Genomic DNA, 18,162 nt, shown 5'->3' on the forward strand with positions numbered 1-18,162 from the left:
TTTTATGGTATTCATGGTATAATACAATAGAGATGGATTTATTATTATTATTATTATTATTATTGGATTATCCCAGCAAATATTTAATCGATATTATGTTTTAAACAGGCAAATTTATTTTCTTGAATTTGCCCTTACTGCTTGTAATACATTAGTTGTTCATAAACTTATTGTCTTAAAAAAAAACAATAGAGAAACTTATGCAATCATAAATGGCCAGCGTTTCAATTTTGAAACTGAAAAGCAAAATATGCACAAAAATCATAATATTTATAACCAGTGAAATCCTAAAACACTTTCAAGGAGTGGTACTTTTTTTTTTTTCATCAGTATCAATGCACGAGTCTCTTTAAACACACAACTATCTTCAAAGACATTCATTGGCATGGACAACACCCAGCTGAGCCTAATCAATCCAATTTAAATCTCTCTCTCGTGCTTTTTCTGTCTGTCTCTCTCTCTCTCTCTCTCTCTGTCCGTCTTCAGCCCACACCACCTTTGACCTGTGTCAGCTCAAAGTTGAACATGTTTTAAATAGAAGCTCTTGTATAGTTAAAGAGCTTTAGCGATCACCGCTACAGGAGGGCATTCTGAAGAGAAAAGATCACTTTCTGCTTGTCTTGGCCATAGCGGGAGGTACAGGAAGAGAAAGCGTTATTACTCAAGACTTTAGCACTGATAAATGAGTTTTCCCATCAGCCCAGAAAGAGTCATTTCCCCTTCATTGCACCCCACATGTGGTTGTCACTGTCATTCCTGGACGTGCCCCGAATCAGACAGAAAAGCCTTGTTATTGAACTTTAAACTTAGACGGATCCGGAGTTATATTTTCGGCACCGATGCTAAAAGTGATTATTAATTAGGGTTTATAAAAGATTAAATTGTCGTTTATTTATCCTTTTAGAAATTACCAAAATTTGTTTGCATTTGTGTGTATGTGCATGTCTGACCTATTGACCTCGACATCCTCAGCAGGGCACCACATGCATTATTTACCAAATGTGAGGAGATGAGAAATCCTGATGGGAGAGGCAAACTGACCTTGAAAACACATGTGCACACACACATACTGCTTCAGGCTATGAGGTTATCTGAGGTCGTGCTCTATTATAATGTATGCGTGAGGAGTTCACACCCTTTCTAATCTGATCTGAGGCCGGTTGACCTCTGAGAAATGGCTGCCTAGCAATGTCATTTCTCAGATCAATCATAACAGTGGCACTCCGTGGAGACAATAAGGAGTCATGGGATATGTGATACGACTGTGACTGCTTATGAGATATGGGGGACAGATCGTTTGTTGTTTAATCTTTATTAAATAAAAAATACCGAACTATTGTATATTAAACACAATAACTGACTCGCATTATTACATTAAAACATTTTTAGCCATAAACTGCAATTATCGGGGTCCAAGCAGTTTGGAAAAGGGCAGAAAATTATCAAAATTGAAAAAGCCAACTTACTGTTCTACTAGAAGTACCAAAATTGTAGACACTAACTCATCCAAGAGCTTTCAAGCTACAACCACCAAACTTTGCACAAACCTTAGCAATGCCTAGCAACATGATAAAACATGCTAACAATGCCTATTAGCATGTTAGCAACACCCAGCTTCATGATCATTGTCTGTCTGTCTGTCTATCTATCTATCTATCTGTCTGTCTATCATCTGTCTATCAATCATCTGTCTGTCTATCTATAATTGTCTGTCTCTCTGTCTGTCTGTCTATCTATCATCTCTCTGTCTCTGTCTGTCTATCTATCATCTTTCCGTCTGTCTGTCTGTCTGTGTATCTATCTATAGTCTGTCTGTCTATCTATCATCTGTCTCTGTCTGTCTATCTATCATCTTTCTGTCTATCTATCTATCTATCTATCTGTCTATCTATCTATCTGTCTGTCTGTCTGTCATTCTTCCTAATGTTAAATCAATCTATCTGTCTGTCTGTCATCATCGTCTATCTATCTGTCTATCTATCTATCTATAGTCTATCTGTCTGTCTATCTGTCATCATCGTCTATCTATCTATCTATCTGTCTGTCTGTCTGTCATTCTTCCTAATGTTAAATCAATCCATCTATCTGTCTGTCTGTCTGTCATCATCGTCTATCTATCTATCTATCTATAGTCTGTCTATCTATCTGTCTGTCTGTCTATCTATCTATCTGTCTGTCATCATCATCTATCAATCTATCTATCTATCTATAGTCTGTCTGTCTATCTATCTATCTATCTATCTGTCTGTCTGTCTATCTATCTGTCTGTCTGTCTGGCATCATCGTCTATCTATCTATCTATCTATCTATCTATCTGTCTGTCTGTCTGTCTGTCTGTCTGTCTGTCTGTCTGTCTGTCTGTCTATAAATTTCCAAGCTTTTAAACTTTTTTAAACTTTCAGATAAGGCTTTTTCAAGCCAACATAAAGTTTGTTTACAAACTTTAGTTACTTTGTAGGTATTCTGTCCACCATTTCGAACTAGTTCCAGACCTTCCTTGCTTGGACCCCTAATAATATAAAAGATAATATATCTTGTTGTCCGTGTCATATGAGATTTTTTATTTTTTTTTTGTCTGTGTTAGACTGTTTTCAAAAGGGCTTGGCCTCGTTTACACCTAGTATTAAGACGCGTTTTGACTGATCCGTTCAAAACTCAGCCACACTAACAAATATGTAAATGTGTCCACTTCGGACGTGGTTTGTTTTGATTAATGCATGTTGTCCTTACATCAGAGACCTTCCCCTCAAAATCCGAAAACAAGTGGTCAAAAGAGACACATATTATGACCAGGTGTAAACAGTGATGTGGCTTGCCTGTTCACAGGTGATCGATCGCCCAAAACGCATCTTAATACCAGGTAACGGGGCTTTTGATTCAATTGAATTCTTCAATTTGAGCTACAGAACAACGTTTACTAAAATAATCAAGTTAATCTGTTGCACATCTCTTCACCGCACAGTTAAGTAGAAATAAAAAATAGTTTATTTTGACACCATTTTCATTTTAAATAATGTCATATACCATAAAGAAACTACCTACAGTATGACACATTGCAAACATAAAAAAATAATGTACTTTACTCAGTGAACTGGAATGCTTGGCTATAATCATAGTCTCAAACAAACAAAAGAACAAAACAGCATTCTATGTAAATAATGCTAAAGCACAATCTAATGTACAAATAATGTAAATATTTACATACATTCAACATGAATGCATTTTCATTCTTGGTTAAAATCATTTTTTTCCGAACTTGTGTATTAGATTATATTTTAGGGCTAAACAATTTGGACAAAAAAATGGTGACAATAAAAAAAAAAAAAAAAGTACAATTGTTATTTGAACTGCAATGCGATTATTACATAAAAACAAACAAACAAACAAAAAACTAGTAAGTGTTTCCCAAAATTAAATCATGGGCAAACATGCTCTACTGCCAATAGAAATACTGTTCAAGAAAGGGTGTTCACACTTTCATCCTCTTAAAAAGAATCAGACTAAATAAAATCAAATAAAAATATACAATGAAACACAGAAGGGAAGAAAGAATAAAAGATTCACATCTCCTTTATCTATTCACTCTGTACCTGTTTTTGTTGACTTTGTGAAAGGGTCTCAGCCCACTTTTCATCATTATTTTTCGGAACCCATTAATGTTTCTCTGTTTCTACCCAATAAAGTTATTATTAAGCCAAGAAATCCAGGAACACTTTCTACGAAGCCCATATATTTAATGCATTGTAAAGGCATTATAAATACAATTTTACAATGTCTCATAAAACACCTTATAATAAGTTATAACTTATCATAATAATTATAACTACAGTTATAACACATTATAAGACATCCCCTATTCATAGTTATACTTTAGAGTATAATGCATTATAACACAAGCAACATCCAGTTATAACACAGCAGAAGTTAATAAAGTTAATGTTATAAGTGCTGTATAGTGTATCTGTGCATGTGTAATGTTTATAACTTCTAGCATGACTTATAATGTCTTATAACCTCTTAAAAATATCTTATGTATGTTTATAATAAGACATTGCTTTTGTCACTTTACTTAAAGCATACATATTATATATATATATATATATATATATATATATATATATATATATTACAAATATATATAATACATTAGAACTTCTGCAGATAAAATTAAATGTTGCTTGTGTTATAACGCATTATACTCTAAGTATAACTATGAATAGGTAAATATTATAATGTCTTATAATTGTGGTTACAATTATTCATGGGAAGTTATAACATATTATAAGGTGTTTTATGAGACATTACTGATGCATTATAAATATGGGCTTCATAGAAAGCGTTACCCAGAAATTCTTATGAAAATATATTTTTGTATATTAACAACAACAACAACTATTATTATTATTATTGTTGTTATCAAACAGTACAATATTTATGTAATATTCTCTTAACCTGCATGCGGCATAGCTATGCGGGCCTTTATTTTGGCAGAAGCTTTTATTTTGGCGAACATTGAAGGAAGACATTTCTGTTTGTTTGAGTTGACAATGACCGTTTAATGCATCCACTCTTCTGTCCACAAACACCGGGTGTTTAGAGGTTACTTTAGAACTGGATAGTAACTTTTAGCAGTCAAACATATTTGGGAATAATCTAGAGCGCTGTAAATAACTGCTTTGATTATGTGTAACATTACAGAGAACCGTGCTGCACAAATAAGCGCAGAGAGCAGAGCGTGCACACTATTTATTTAATTAATTCAATCGCAGCCTTTACGGTTTGATAATCGCTCTACGTCATAATGCAAATTCTATTTTATTTTGATTAATCATTCGGCCTTATTATGTGTTATAGAGTTTAAAGAGGTATGTGCTTTTAATAGGGGAGACCGGGGCAAGTTGTCACATAGGGAAGTTGCGATAAGGGCTACATCTCATTAACGATACAATTTGGAGTTAACAGTACAATTACACAAATGTGTGTTTTTTCTAGAAGAGGTTTGGGATGTTGACTTCAAACACCTTGTTCAAAACCCTCTTAAATTTGAACACTTTTTGTAAATGTGAACACCATTAAACCACACTTGCATACATTCAGGTAAGAGGCAGATTTTTAATGAAAGGTTAAAGTGTGTTATTAGGACAAAGGTATTTTTTTATGAAAGTCAGATCGGGGCATGTTGACACATATGTTTTAAATGTCCCAAATGTATTATTTAAAATATTTGTTGGCCAAAACAATAATTTTATATTTTTGCATATTACCTTTTTCTTTTTTTGTTGTGTCATGAATTGTTTTGTGCTTCATAATTGTTTAACTATTTAAATTTAGCTGAAAAGCTGAAAAAGTTTAATGCATGTGTAGATTTAAAGAAAGTGGGTGATGGTGACGAGTGGATGTGTACCCCCCGTAATATTCACGTGAAACCTACGCCACTGGTTTTTGTCACATTGGGGAAAGTTGTCACAAAAGGCCAATTTGTGTTCAACTGTATTACTGGGCAATAACGGTGAAAATGTTCAGTGGCTTTTTTGTAGCCAAGACATCATGTTATGTGTCTATACAGAAACTGACTTTCAATTATAAACATACAATGAGAAATATTCACTGGAATAAAAAGTGTGTCAACTAGCCCCGGTCTTCCCTATACCATAGGCTTATTTTAAAGAGCAGTCAAGATGACTGGTGGTCACAAGGGTTATTTTAGGCTACAATTGTGGCATAATGTTGATTACCACAAAAAATTATATCGACTAGTCCCTCCTTTTCTTTAAAAAAGCACAAATCTGGGTTACAGTGAGGCACTTATAATAGAAGTCAATGGGGACAATCCGTACACTTTCAAAGGTATAGCCACAAGACGTAAACAATATGCATGTAAACATGATTTTAGTGTAATAATATCACTTACTAACCTTTCCGGTGTAAAGTTATATCCAATTTAACAACATGATGAGGGCATTTTGTTAACCCTAAAACGACTTAAAAAATGATGATTTAAACAACTTTAAAGCTCAAATAACACACGAGATTTAACTGAACAATTAATGTACATGCTTTTGTAAAATGATAATAGAGCAACAAGTCTAAATATTTTTTGTGGTAATCAACATCGTGCCACAAAAGCTGTTGATTGAGCTTAACTTGAACCCGGAATATTCCTTTAATATCTGAACTGTAAAGAATCATTGGATCTCTTTAGGTGCATTGATCAAAACAAAAACAAACTTAATGCAATTTCATTTCAATTGCACTTCTACTAAAGGTATCCTTGCTTTCCATTCATAAATTGGTCAGGAGAAGCTTAATGTCTCTCCTTACATTTGGTTTACAATTGAGCTAATACTCTGCCAGTGCTAATGAGGGCACTGCTAATTTTTTAACTTCACAACCAAATCCAACAGTCATCATTGGCGCCCCTAATGGTGACGTCGATTCCTACTTTTGCGAAACTCTTGGACGTGTTTCCATTTGCCCTTCTGTTTTTGCTTCTTCTCTCTGTGCCAGAGCGTTTCACAGTACTCGTCCAGAGAGCGTGCAGGACCGCTCAGCAAGCGAAAGTAGTCCTTATAGCGTTGGCGAGGTTCGGCTGCCGTAATCTCCGTCACGATGGGGTTTTCTGACGATACCTGTGAAACAGTTGGGTGTCCGTGGATTTGTCCTCGTTCCAGGATGTGAAGAGAGAGGTGGAGAAGGGTACGGGTGAAGCTGTGTTCCTGAGAGGTGCAGAAATACGAACCGGCGTCGCTACGCTGGAGCCAACGAATCAGCAAACCCCGCTCTGTTACGACCACACGGTCATCTGGTTTGATCTGTAACAACCAGCCACACATACAATTATGATTTCATCTCCATAACAACTATTTCTACAAATGTTTTATGTGAAACACACACCAAATTAACTTAATCACCAAAAGGAGAATTCATATGTCACTTGTTGGGTTTATCCTCATAAATCATTATGCGCAATAGCGCTGCAGAGCCCAGGAGGCCACAGCGAGGCTCCCTCAAGGTCAAGAGATCAGTCTTTAACCTCTGCGCTCCACTTTCTGCTGACCTCACATTATACCATTTGATTGGTCATTAGAGTCTTATTAGAGCAATTAGACAAGCTGACCACATGTTAATGCTAACGAGAGAGGCAGAAGAAGGTGGAGGTGACAAGCTCTTGGTCCTGAGTGATTACAGGGCCTAATTTCAACAAGGTGTGTAATGATCAGGCCTGATCTATATCCAGGGCTCGAGCTGAGGGGGGATGCGATGGGATGTCATCTCCCTTGTTGAAAGAAACTGCAAAAAGCATCCTTCTTGTAAAACCACCATCCCCCTTAGACCAATTCTGCAATCATGCAAGTATAATATTTTAATTATCTACGTTTGAGAACTTTAAATAACGGCGATCAGCCGATCAGAATTAGATTTCGACATGTTTGGGGTTGCCAGAAATCAAGCAGTGAAATCCCCCAATCAGATGTGCAAGCTCTCTCTCCACTGTGAAAAGGCGACGGTTTTCTGAAAACACAGGCAAACAGGTGCACTTTCAAAAATGGCCAAGAGAGCAGTTCAAGTAAATCTTTTTACTTTCTTAAAAAAAAGTAGAGAACAGAAGATATTGCTATAGTTCAATGGTTACAACATGTACACGTTTTTTACTTAACAAATTTTCAGGTTTTAGTCACTAAAATGCTTTTTAGAAACAGCCCAAACTTCCACTGGTTATTGGAGTAAAAAACATGTGTGTGCGACTGTGAGCGAAAACCATTTTCATAATCTTAACATTTACAACATTCATCATAAAATATCATAACGGAGGGTAAAAGGCATGGATAGAAATAAATGGGGTATTCGGAGCAAAAATGCTATTGAAAATGACAAAAATGCCCTCAAAATTCAAAATGCACCCATTATGAATTCACTCTTAAGATAAGTAATAACCTTATTTATTTTTATATTATGCCTTCATAAAGTTAGAAAATACCAATAAAAATCAAATCTGGAGGGGAAATGCCCCATAATCAAAAAGTTAATTTTCAATGCACAACGCGCCCCACTGAGAGCGAACCACATTATAGCGACCATGAGGAGGTTACCCCATGTGACTCTACCCTTCCTAGCAACCGGGCCAATTTGGTTGCTTAGGAGACCTAGCTGGAGTCACTCAGCATGCCCTGGATTTGAACTTGCAACTCCAGGGGTGATAGTCAGCATCTTTACTCGCTGAGCTACCCAGGCCCCCCTACAGTAACCATAATTAAACTATGGTTTCACAATGAATATCATGGTTAAAATATGTTTTCTATAGTAAAAGCATGGTAAATTTATTGTGAGGGCAGCGGGCATGCAAAACTTATTGTGAGGGCACGCAAAACTATTTCAGAAAAAAATAAAAGAAATCCTGCACTAACCTCTAAGGGGCTCCATAGATTAGGGATGCACCTTTTTGAAATTTTGTGGCAGATACGATGCCGATTTTAACAAAAAACGATATTTTGCTTAGGAATGCTTAAAACATTTATGAAAAGGTACAAAAGCTTTTTTACTGTTCTAACAATAAATTATTTTCAATATAAATAAGTTTCAGTACCTCAGAAGTCAAGTGCCGCTTTCACACCGGTCATGTCCATAAATTATGTTTTTTCCGCATTAACGTGAAAACGAGCAAGAATAAAAAATTATATTACATGTTCTTTGGAGTGCCAACCCTTCCACATATTGTGGCTATTACTATTTCTGGATTGTGCATTTGAATTCACAGAGTTTTTACAAAGTGTGTTACTAATTTGAAATAAACCATCGGTTTTTCATACCGCTGTTTTCATGCTTATTACAGATACGTCGATGGATTTAAGTTGGTCAATAATTGGCCGCTGATACTTCGGTGCCTCCCTACTTTTGATACTTAAGTACCTTTAAAACCATGTACTTTTTACTTTTACTTAAGTGATATATTGTTGCAGTATCTGTACTTTTACTCGAGTACTTTTTCCAACACTGCTCAATAGTGCTTGCAGAAAATGTAAGCTGTTTTTAGTTGTATTGGTCATATTTACTGTACATTTGTATTCCAGTGAGATGCTGTCACTAAATGGTACAATGAGTGTGTGTTTTTTGCCAGATACATTTTCCTACTGCATTGAAAAAAAGTGTAAATGTTGTGTGACTCACAAATTCTTTGCAAATTGGTTTGACCGAATCATAAAAAAGAACCGGTTCTAAAGAACAATTTGTTCGTAAATTGGACATCTCTACTGGTTTGAGGCTTATGCCTCACTCTGACTCTTGCATCCAATTATTCCCAAATATCAGCTTCTCTATCTCTTTGTCTTCCCTCCTTCCGTCCGTCTCTTGTTTCTCTCCTTATATATTTTTTTTTCTGCTTTCTGTGTTTTTGTGCCTGCTGATTTCTCCTGCTAGTCATGCTGTTGTCGTGGACTAAATCAATACAGCTGTTCAGAGTCGATAGGAGAAGATGCTTCAAAGCATGCCTAACCCCTCTAAAACACACACATGCATGGAGAATTACCGCTGCATTGACTTACAGTCATCCATTTGCCATCTAAAGGGTGCTTAAAGGAAATGCAAAAGTCATGATAGCAGAAAACAGCTATTTAAATTTTAAATTCTAAGGGGGCCCTGGGTAGCTCAGCGAGTAAAGATGCTGACTACCACCTCTGGAGTTGCGAGTCTGAATCCAGGGCGTGCTGAGTGACTCCAGCTAGGTCTCCTAAGCAACCAAATTGCCCCAGTTGCTAGGGAGGGTGGGGTCACATGGGGTAACCTCCTTGTGGTCGCTATAATGTGGTTCTCGCTCTCGGTGGGGTGAGTTGTGTGTGGATGCTGCAGAGAATAGCGTGAAGCCTCCACACGCGCTATGTCTCCTCGGTAACGCACTCAACGAGCCACGTGATAAGATGCGTGGATTGACGGTCTCAGACTTGGAGGCAAGCGAGATTCATCCTCCGCCACCCGGATTGAGGCGAGTCACTACGCCACCATGAGGACTTAGAGTGCATTGGGAATTGGGCATTCCAAATTGGGGAGAAAAGGGGAGACATATTTTTTTTTATTCTAAATAAGAATGCAAGTTTTTTCGCCATAGTAGTGTGTCAGGAAAAGAAGTGTGTGAGGAAATGGGTCAGTTTAACACTGTCTAAAGCACCTGTGACAGCTGGAACTAAAACATAAAGGCCAAGGGCACATTAGGGTCAAGATGAAACGTGTGTGTATGTCATGGAGATGTTATGGTGTGTGGGTGTGTTCGAGTCTGTGCTTTGTATTTCAGCAGTATATCGCGGCGTGTGACTCCTGCTCAAGGTTTTACTGGAGGGTAAGAGGAAACTGGCCTCTGATCATAGACACAGGTTTAAGCAAAGCATCTGTCTCTTAAAGCAGTGCTGGGTCAAAGGCATTAAAACTGTGATATGAGACCTCTGTCTGTCTGCGGCCACTCTGCATAGTGCAGGGTCTGTCTTTGGTTTCTGAGAGAGAAATGGAAGCGCAGCGGTAATTCTGTCAGGAAGACTCGGTAGTATTATAGCATTCATTCAATTAAGGCGTCTCATCCAATCATAATTCAGCATCTGCTTTATAAGTTCCGCAGGTGTCGTTCATCTTTTGTCATGCGCGCTGGTTTCACTCACTCGCATGTGAGCGAAACACAATCTTCATTCATGGTGCTTTGCTTTTCAAGCAAACAATCGCTTCATATTTGGATTATACATCGCTGGTTTACTCACCTATATGTTCACATTCATCTATGCAGCTGGTCTCAACAGCAAGACACCCAAGTCCAATGGTTTTCTCTTCTCTTAGGGGAACAATTTGTCAAATACATCTAACTCGTGGTTGTTGGGGTTTAGGTTTTGCTATCAATGATCTCAATTCCCTCTTCATCATATATTCATATCAGTATGGCTTTTCAAGCGGCAAGTTCAGCTGTTCTCTTAAAGGAAAATGCTCATATGCTGCTGTGTGCCTTCTGACACCTAGTGGTAGGATTTACTGAATTACACTCAAATAACAGAGCAGTATGCCAGGGTCATTTCAAATATGGTGACAAATATGTCCCTGACTTTAAGTCATGATAAATATTCAAACAGTCACGAAACTCCCTTCCAAGGCATTTTTCTATGCTTCTTCCTTATTAAATCATTTATATGTTTTAATTGTATTGTCTGTTCATTTTAGATAATATTTAAATGTTTAATTCCTGATATCCCTTTCCCCTTTTCATCTAGTACAGCAATTCATGACATTTACAGATTTGTGTTTATTTTCTCAAATATGTGCTGGTAGTGCTAGTCCTTTCAAATGTGCTAACCTAATAACTGCATTTAACTATCGCATGGTTTGTTATTATGTGTGATATTTAGCAAATTATTTAATGGTATATTCATTATTTTGACTGTGGAGTGGTTGTAATGCTTTTGACATCATCATGTAATTAATCTTAAATGCCAAAGCTTTACCCTCAGCTTCTATACACTGAATTGTAATTGTAATATTCTTAAGTTGGGCAGTCATCTATTTTGAGTGTACCTGGCTAATTTGGCTTAGTACATCTAATAACATTTTTCAGGGTTGTATTTCATTATTGATACTGGAATTGTTCTCTAATCTTCTGTTCTTCTATTCTGACAGCGCGATAAATGTTTCTATTAAATGGTTCTCAACGCATACTTTGTCAACATCTTACAATTAGGTAATTGATGGTATTTTCATTCTGTGTAGGATTTCACTGTTCTGGGATAGTGCTCTTTTGAAGCAGATACCTAATATTTAGTCGATTAAGCTTCTCATGTCATGAATCAATGTGTGTTGGTTTTTGACACAGACTTCGACAAAGCTTAGGTATCTACATCTCATCATTACTCGCATTTACATATTTGCCCTCTTGATCTGCTTCTTGTGGCATTCATTAGTTCTTCGACCTTTCAGTCGTATATGTTTTCAAGTTCAAATTATTTATAAAGCATTTTAAAACCTACAGTACAAACCAAAGTGCTGTACATTTAAGATCGAACAAAACAACACAGTGTTATTAAAACACAATAAAAATAAACATTTCCAAACGTTAAAACCAAATATCAAAACATAAAATGGCCATCACAATTCAAAGGTCAAAGCGAACAGGTGATCCTTGAGGTGGGTTTTAAACATACTGATAGAAGTGGAGGACCTAACAGACAGTGGTAAACTATTCCACAGCTTCTCCTAAACAGCGCAATGTGCCGCCCAATGCAGCAACTGCAGCATGTCTTTCTGGCCGTGAGACTAGTGTCCCAAGACACCGAAATTGTGGTGTTTTTTTCTGCCTAATCTGTCTTCATTATATTCATCTATGCAGTTACTGCTGTGGTCCCCATCGGGCAGTGACATTTTAGTAGCAGGAAAGTGAAACGTATTTGTGTTGCTGGTTATTTGTGTTCATATATACATAAATAAATAAATAATGGTAAAGCACAGTTGTCTTGCAAAAGCAATGCTAACCCATCCGCAGGTTTAGAAGCTTAGCAATCCTTAGCAATCCAAGCTTAGCAAACTTAGAAATCCAAACTCCAATGGTATTTTCAAGGGTATTGCACAACCAATGCCTGTCCTATTCAGGGCTCAGATGCATTATTGGCATTGTTATCCTTTTCAAGGGTATTGCCCTAACAATGCTCACCCTATCAGGGCTTGGACGCATAGCTAAGCATCGGTTATCCTTTCCAAGGGTATTGCATAACCAATGCTCACCCAATTCAGGGCTCAAACAAGTCAAATGCTTTGGTTATCCTTTTCAAGGGTATTGCACAACCAATGCTCGCCCAGTTCAGGGCTCAGTCAAGTTAAATTCTTTGGTTATCCTTTTCAAGGGTATTGCACGATCAAAGCTTGCCCTAGGGTAGAGATCTGAGCTGGACTGTTTTCTTAATCCCGCTCCCGCCCTCTCCCACTGAATTTCTGACCATTACCGCCTGCTCCTGCAACGTGTATTCCACTCCCGCCCGCACCCACAACATGTGTATCCACTCCCGTCCGCACCTGCAAACATTCTGTCACAGCTTGTAGAGATAATGAAGAATTTACACAAATATTAGGGCTATGCTAAACGTTCAGAATAACAGACATAAAACATTGCGTTAAATTAAACGGACCATAAGATAAACTTGTTCATTCATGTCAAGCTAAAGTAAAGCACCACACATGACAAATAACTTGCGCTATATTTTTATTAGCCTAATAAAACTCTCTTATCTTTTGATAGGCTACAAAACATCACAACTGTTAGGCTGCAGCGGAGCCTACAGAAACATTACATTCAAAATATGTGCAGGAAGAAGTGTTTAATCTTTGAAGGAGAGCTTACTTTGACCCGGGAGAATGGAGCAGGTATGTCACCTCAACTAGGGATGGGCTGTTTTTTTGTTTTTTAACAAGTCATCTTATTATTTAGATTGCATGAATATCAATGCATTTCATAAGCTTCGTAGTGGAAAAAAGAATTATATTAGCGAATTGTTGCATGGCACCGGAACTATTTTTTCTTCTGCTTATCTTGATGCACATAAATGCTAAAATACACCAGCAGACAGCGCTCACTCTTTCATTCATAGTGCTCGTTCAAAGAGGGAGCAGTGCTTTCCTGGGATAATGACAGAAAAAAACACACCTAGACATGAATTATAATGGGATTGTTTATCAATTTTTACAGGTTTAATTAAATTCAGAGTTGTTAAAACACTGATAATGATCTTTAATCCTGTCTAATAAATGACACCCTTATAAAAACTTACCATGGATTTACTGTAGTAATATTGTATTAACCATGAGTAGTAACCATGACTGTAGTAACAATGTTTTTTTTTTTTTTTTTGGCAGTAACCAAGGTTTTGATACAATTGACCATGGCTTTACTACAGCATTACTGTAGTATCCATGGTACCTTAATTTTATTCATAGTAACCATATACTAATATCTATGGTTAATTTTGAGGTTTTATATGTGGCTTACACTAACTCATTTTTAAAAGGTAAACAAAGCAGCCTAATAATTTTCTGTTTAGACCCATAAATATATATATATATATATATATATATATATATATATATATATATATATATATATATATATATATAAATAAATAAAGTAATACTAAAGTTACTAATTTTATCAAAAGAATTCGTAAAAATAAAATTGAATAGAGGTATCGGTATTGGTATTGATATCTGCGATATTGGCCTAAAAGTACTTGGTATCGGATTGAAAAGAAAATAAGTGGTATCGCCCATCCCTAGCCTCAACCCAGAGGTGCCAGATTTGTGCCCATTGTATATTAACCCTCTGGGGTCGACGGACGCGCCAGCGCATCCTGCTGGATTTTTTCCTCATAACAGCGGAAACAACTTAAAATACTCCATCATTTTTGGGCATACAGATAAGTGTAAGACATCATTAGAGACTATAAAGGGTCTACTTTTATATGTGTACACTCACAATAACAACAAAACCTTGTGTTTTTGTAAAATAAAGCAAATAAACAGGGTGCGCTTTCAGCTGTCTCTGTCTCCGCGAGCATCTTTCTGTAACACGTCACAAAAATGAACTGAAACTCTGCGAATACTTATCACACAAACATGAAACATATGTCTAAAGAAAGCTTAAAATGTCTACTTTTAAATAAAACAATTCAAATTTAAAACAAATATTCTCCTGCAATGTAATCTGTATGAAACAAAGTGATGTACAGTTTCTCCTGGCTCAGCTAATTATCCCTAATGTGATCACACCCACCAGCAGAGCACGCTACTCATACGGTAATGTGCTGAGGCGATCAATGCAAATGGTAAACGCCCCCAACAGTGCCTTAATAAACATGAAGTTCATTCACTTTTCTGCACGTTTGGAAGATGGCACACTACACAGGTGAGGAAGCTCCTGGATAGTGACGAAGAGTTCACATTTTCCTCAGAAGAAGAGCAGGAATCCGACGAGGAACGTTTGAAGAGCGACTTGATCCAGCCGAGGATACAATTTCGGATGAGTCATTTAGTTTTACTTATTAGTTGACATGCTATTTTATATTAACATGTACATATTTTACTAGTTGGACTATTTCCAGACTTGCCAGCCAGGATTCAGAGTATTGAAATTTGAAATATGTCCTAATAGGCAAGTTTTAGTTACATTTAAATGTTGTTTCGGCTAAAGCTGGTATTTAAATTGTATGCTGTATGATATAAATATGATATGTAATATGATATAAAAATGTTTAGATTATATTTTAACTAGTGTTTATGCTGCCTCATTATCATCAACAAAGCTTGTGCTTGCAAATATCTGTTCGGGTGTAAAGGTGTAAAATGTGCTGTAAATATGAGACTTCTTTTAAAAACATTAAAAAATCTTACAAATCTATAAACTTTTAAATGGTAGTGTAGGTCTAAAGTTTTTAAGTCTTTCTGTAAAGAAAATGTATAGTCAGATTACTTCTTTTAACTTAAACTTGCTTTTGTGAATAAGCTACAAACAATACATTCAATCATTAAGTCGCCTTTCATTCATTCTCTCTCAGGGGAGGGTTCTTTGTCTCTTCAGGTGTGAATCACATCAATATTCATGATCATCCACGCCTCCTCACATATCGCCTTTCTAACACTAAAAGTGTCTTACAAAAGTTAATTGACTATATTGTTTTGTATGAATGAGTGATCAAGATGGTTTTCACATCATTTTTGTAGCAAAAACTCTAGGCTACAAGATCCAGTTCTCAAAAGTCTTGTGAACAAATGTTTAGTATGTGATATATGGCCTTATTTCAGTGACTTAAAATTTTAGTTTTTTCAAAAACCATGCATAAATGTTTTCTCAAAAATACAAACATGTACATACATGTTGTTCACATATTATTGTAGCCCAGTTTGTGCTGAATACAGTGTTATCAGACTTTAGCCATTAATATGTTTTTAAGCAACTGAAAAAAGCACAAATGTCAAGGCATGTCAAAACTTCTCCAGGGCCCAAAACACCCTCAGACCCCAGAGGATTAATACTTTTGCACATTTGTTGCAACTTACAAAGTCCAATTCTTTTCCATTTTTGTCAGTAACAACTGAGAAATTTGTCCAAATGTCAGACTTGACTTGCTTTGGTTTTGTATAGTAAAAACCTGCTTTAATCTTCTTTTCAACTTCATTTGTTGACTCCATCCTTCTTGTTAGCGCTAGCTAAATCCCGGGACCCGTGGTATATATTTTGACCGCCCACTCCCACCTGCAGTAAAGTTAAAACTGCCCGCTCCCATGAGATTTGTGTTGGGTCCCGCGGGATCCCAATCCCAACCCCAACACAGTCCTCTGGCTCAGGGACATCCTAAGCATTGTTTATCCTTTTCAAGGGTATTGCACGATCAATGTGTGCAGGACTCTCACTTTATCAAGGAGTGCACACAATTATAAGGCATCCTTTGCACATTTCTTAACATCAATGCTCATCCTTTCGCTAGGGCCAGCAATTCACACAAGCTAGTCCAGGGATCAGCAACCTATGGCACGTGTGCCAGCATTGGCACAAGGATGGGGTAATCACTGTCAGGCCAGCAATGGCGAGAGAGGAGTAGACTATTTTATTTATATAAATTCTGCACATGCATTTCAATCTACATCTTGATGTAATCCTTCCTCATGATCACGCAGCATGTTTTCATGAGCTAAATGGGAGGCTAAACAAAAAGTTAAAACGTGACGAGACTGAAATATACCCAACAGACTCGTGCAGCGCATGCAAGCCATTCGCGCATCATGAGCCGACAGCGCTTCACTTTCGGTTTCAGCCTTTGACCAGGAAAATAATAACTTACGTCAAAGGAAAATATTCTACCCCATATCATGGTTATTCTCATTTATTCTGAGTCTTTCTGGTAGAAATGGAAGCGCAGCGGTAATTCTATTAGGAAGACTCTGTAGTATTACACCATTCATTCAATTAAGGCGTCTCATCCAATCATAATTCAGCATCTGCTTTATAAGTTCCGCAGGTGTCATTCATCATTTGTCATGCGCACTGGTTTCACCCCCCATCCACCCCTTCACCACCAGTTTAGGTCCCGTCCTGTTGTAAGGGTAAGTTCCTCTCCTCTGCTCTCATTGTCTTCCGGCAGAATCAGACAATTCGAGCAAAAATTCAGAACTCTGAACCGTAGGACGGGGTTTACACCAAAGGAAAATATTCTACCCCATATCGTGATTATTCTCATTTATTTCGAGTCTTTCTGGTAGAAAGGCTGGAACCGTCAGCCCAGGAACTATCTCACCATCTCAAATTCAAGCTGGCCTGCCAGTGACCCAGAAGCCTCTGGGAAATTATATTTGGTTGTAAAATGAAGGGAGTGTAGAGAGTGGAAAATAAGGGGAAAGGGATGAGGGGAAAGAGAGAGACAGAAGGCATGAGGATGAGTGAGTGTAGTCATATTTAGGGTTAGAAATCGAGAACTGATTCTTTTTCACAAACTTTTTGAAGATAACACTAGAACTGAATGACTTTCATGACGTTAAGTTCTGTTAATGGTTCTGCCCAACCTCAATTTTCCAAAATTATGACTGTCCTACAGTTGTGACATCATTTCCACAAACCCAAACACTTTTGCCCCTAAAAAATTATTATTATTATTAACATTATTATTATTATTTTAAGTTACAGTACTTGTTAACCAATTGGACAAAAGTTAAGAATTTTCATGACATGAATGACACATTGACACTGTTGCACATTGTTAGTAGTCACATTGCTACTTATGTAACATTACTCTCTATCAGTCCACAGTTTTAACAGTGCCTGAAGTTGAAGAAACACCCAGCTATTGTCCATTTTTTCTTCCTCAAAATGTAAAAAATAAAATAAAATAATAAAACAACATCAAGGAACCAGAACTGCTATGTGGAGTCTTAATTTTAATCAAAATCATTCAATTCCTTACAATTCTCATCCCTAATCCAACTGCTGTGTTTTTAGTACTGTAAGATACACAGCGTCTGTTTCTGTCTTCGCAAACTGATATCAGTGCTCACCTTGTTTTGATAAACATTCCCACAAACAGGCACAAAGAAAGCATTGTTTTCTCTTCTATCATGTATTGTTGTTTTTTAAGAGGTGAAGTATGGGGTGGTATTGTCAGATTGCAC

The 18,162-nt window shown here is 36.9% G+C and overlaps 1 protein-coding gene across 2 annotated transcripts in view; it reads right to left on the minus strand.

The window, feature by feature from the left end:
• Positions 1 to 2,476: 2,476 nt before the first annotated feature.
• The window catches only part of sema3d (sema domain, immunoglobulin domain (Ig), short basic domain, secreted, (semaphorin) 3D), a 91,896-nt gene continuing 76,210 nt past the window's right edge, over positions 2,477 to 18,162 (minus strand). For both annotated transcript variants that reach the window (XM_051724590.1, XM_051724588.1), the window contains exon 18: positions 2,477 to 6,812. In XM_051724590.1, the coding sequence (XP_051580550.1) occupies positions 6,420 to 6,812 (393 nt within the window). In that variant the 3' untranslated portion in view covers positions 2,477 to 6,419. The remainder of the gene's footprint in view (positions 6,813 to 18,162) is intronic.

Source organism: Myxocyprinus asiaticus, chromosome 18 (assembly GCF_019703515.2).
Source record: "Myxocyprinus asiaticus isolate MX2 ecotype Aquarium Trade chromosome 18, UBuf_Myxa_2, whole genome shotgun sequence".
NCBI classification, from domain to species: domain Eukaryota; kingdom Metazoa; phylum Chordata; class Actinopteri; order Cypriniformes; family Catostomidae; genus Myxocyprinus; species Myxocyprinus asiaticus.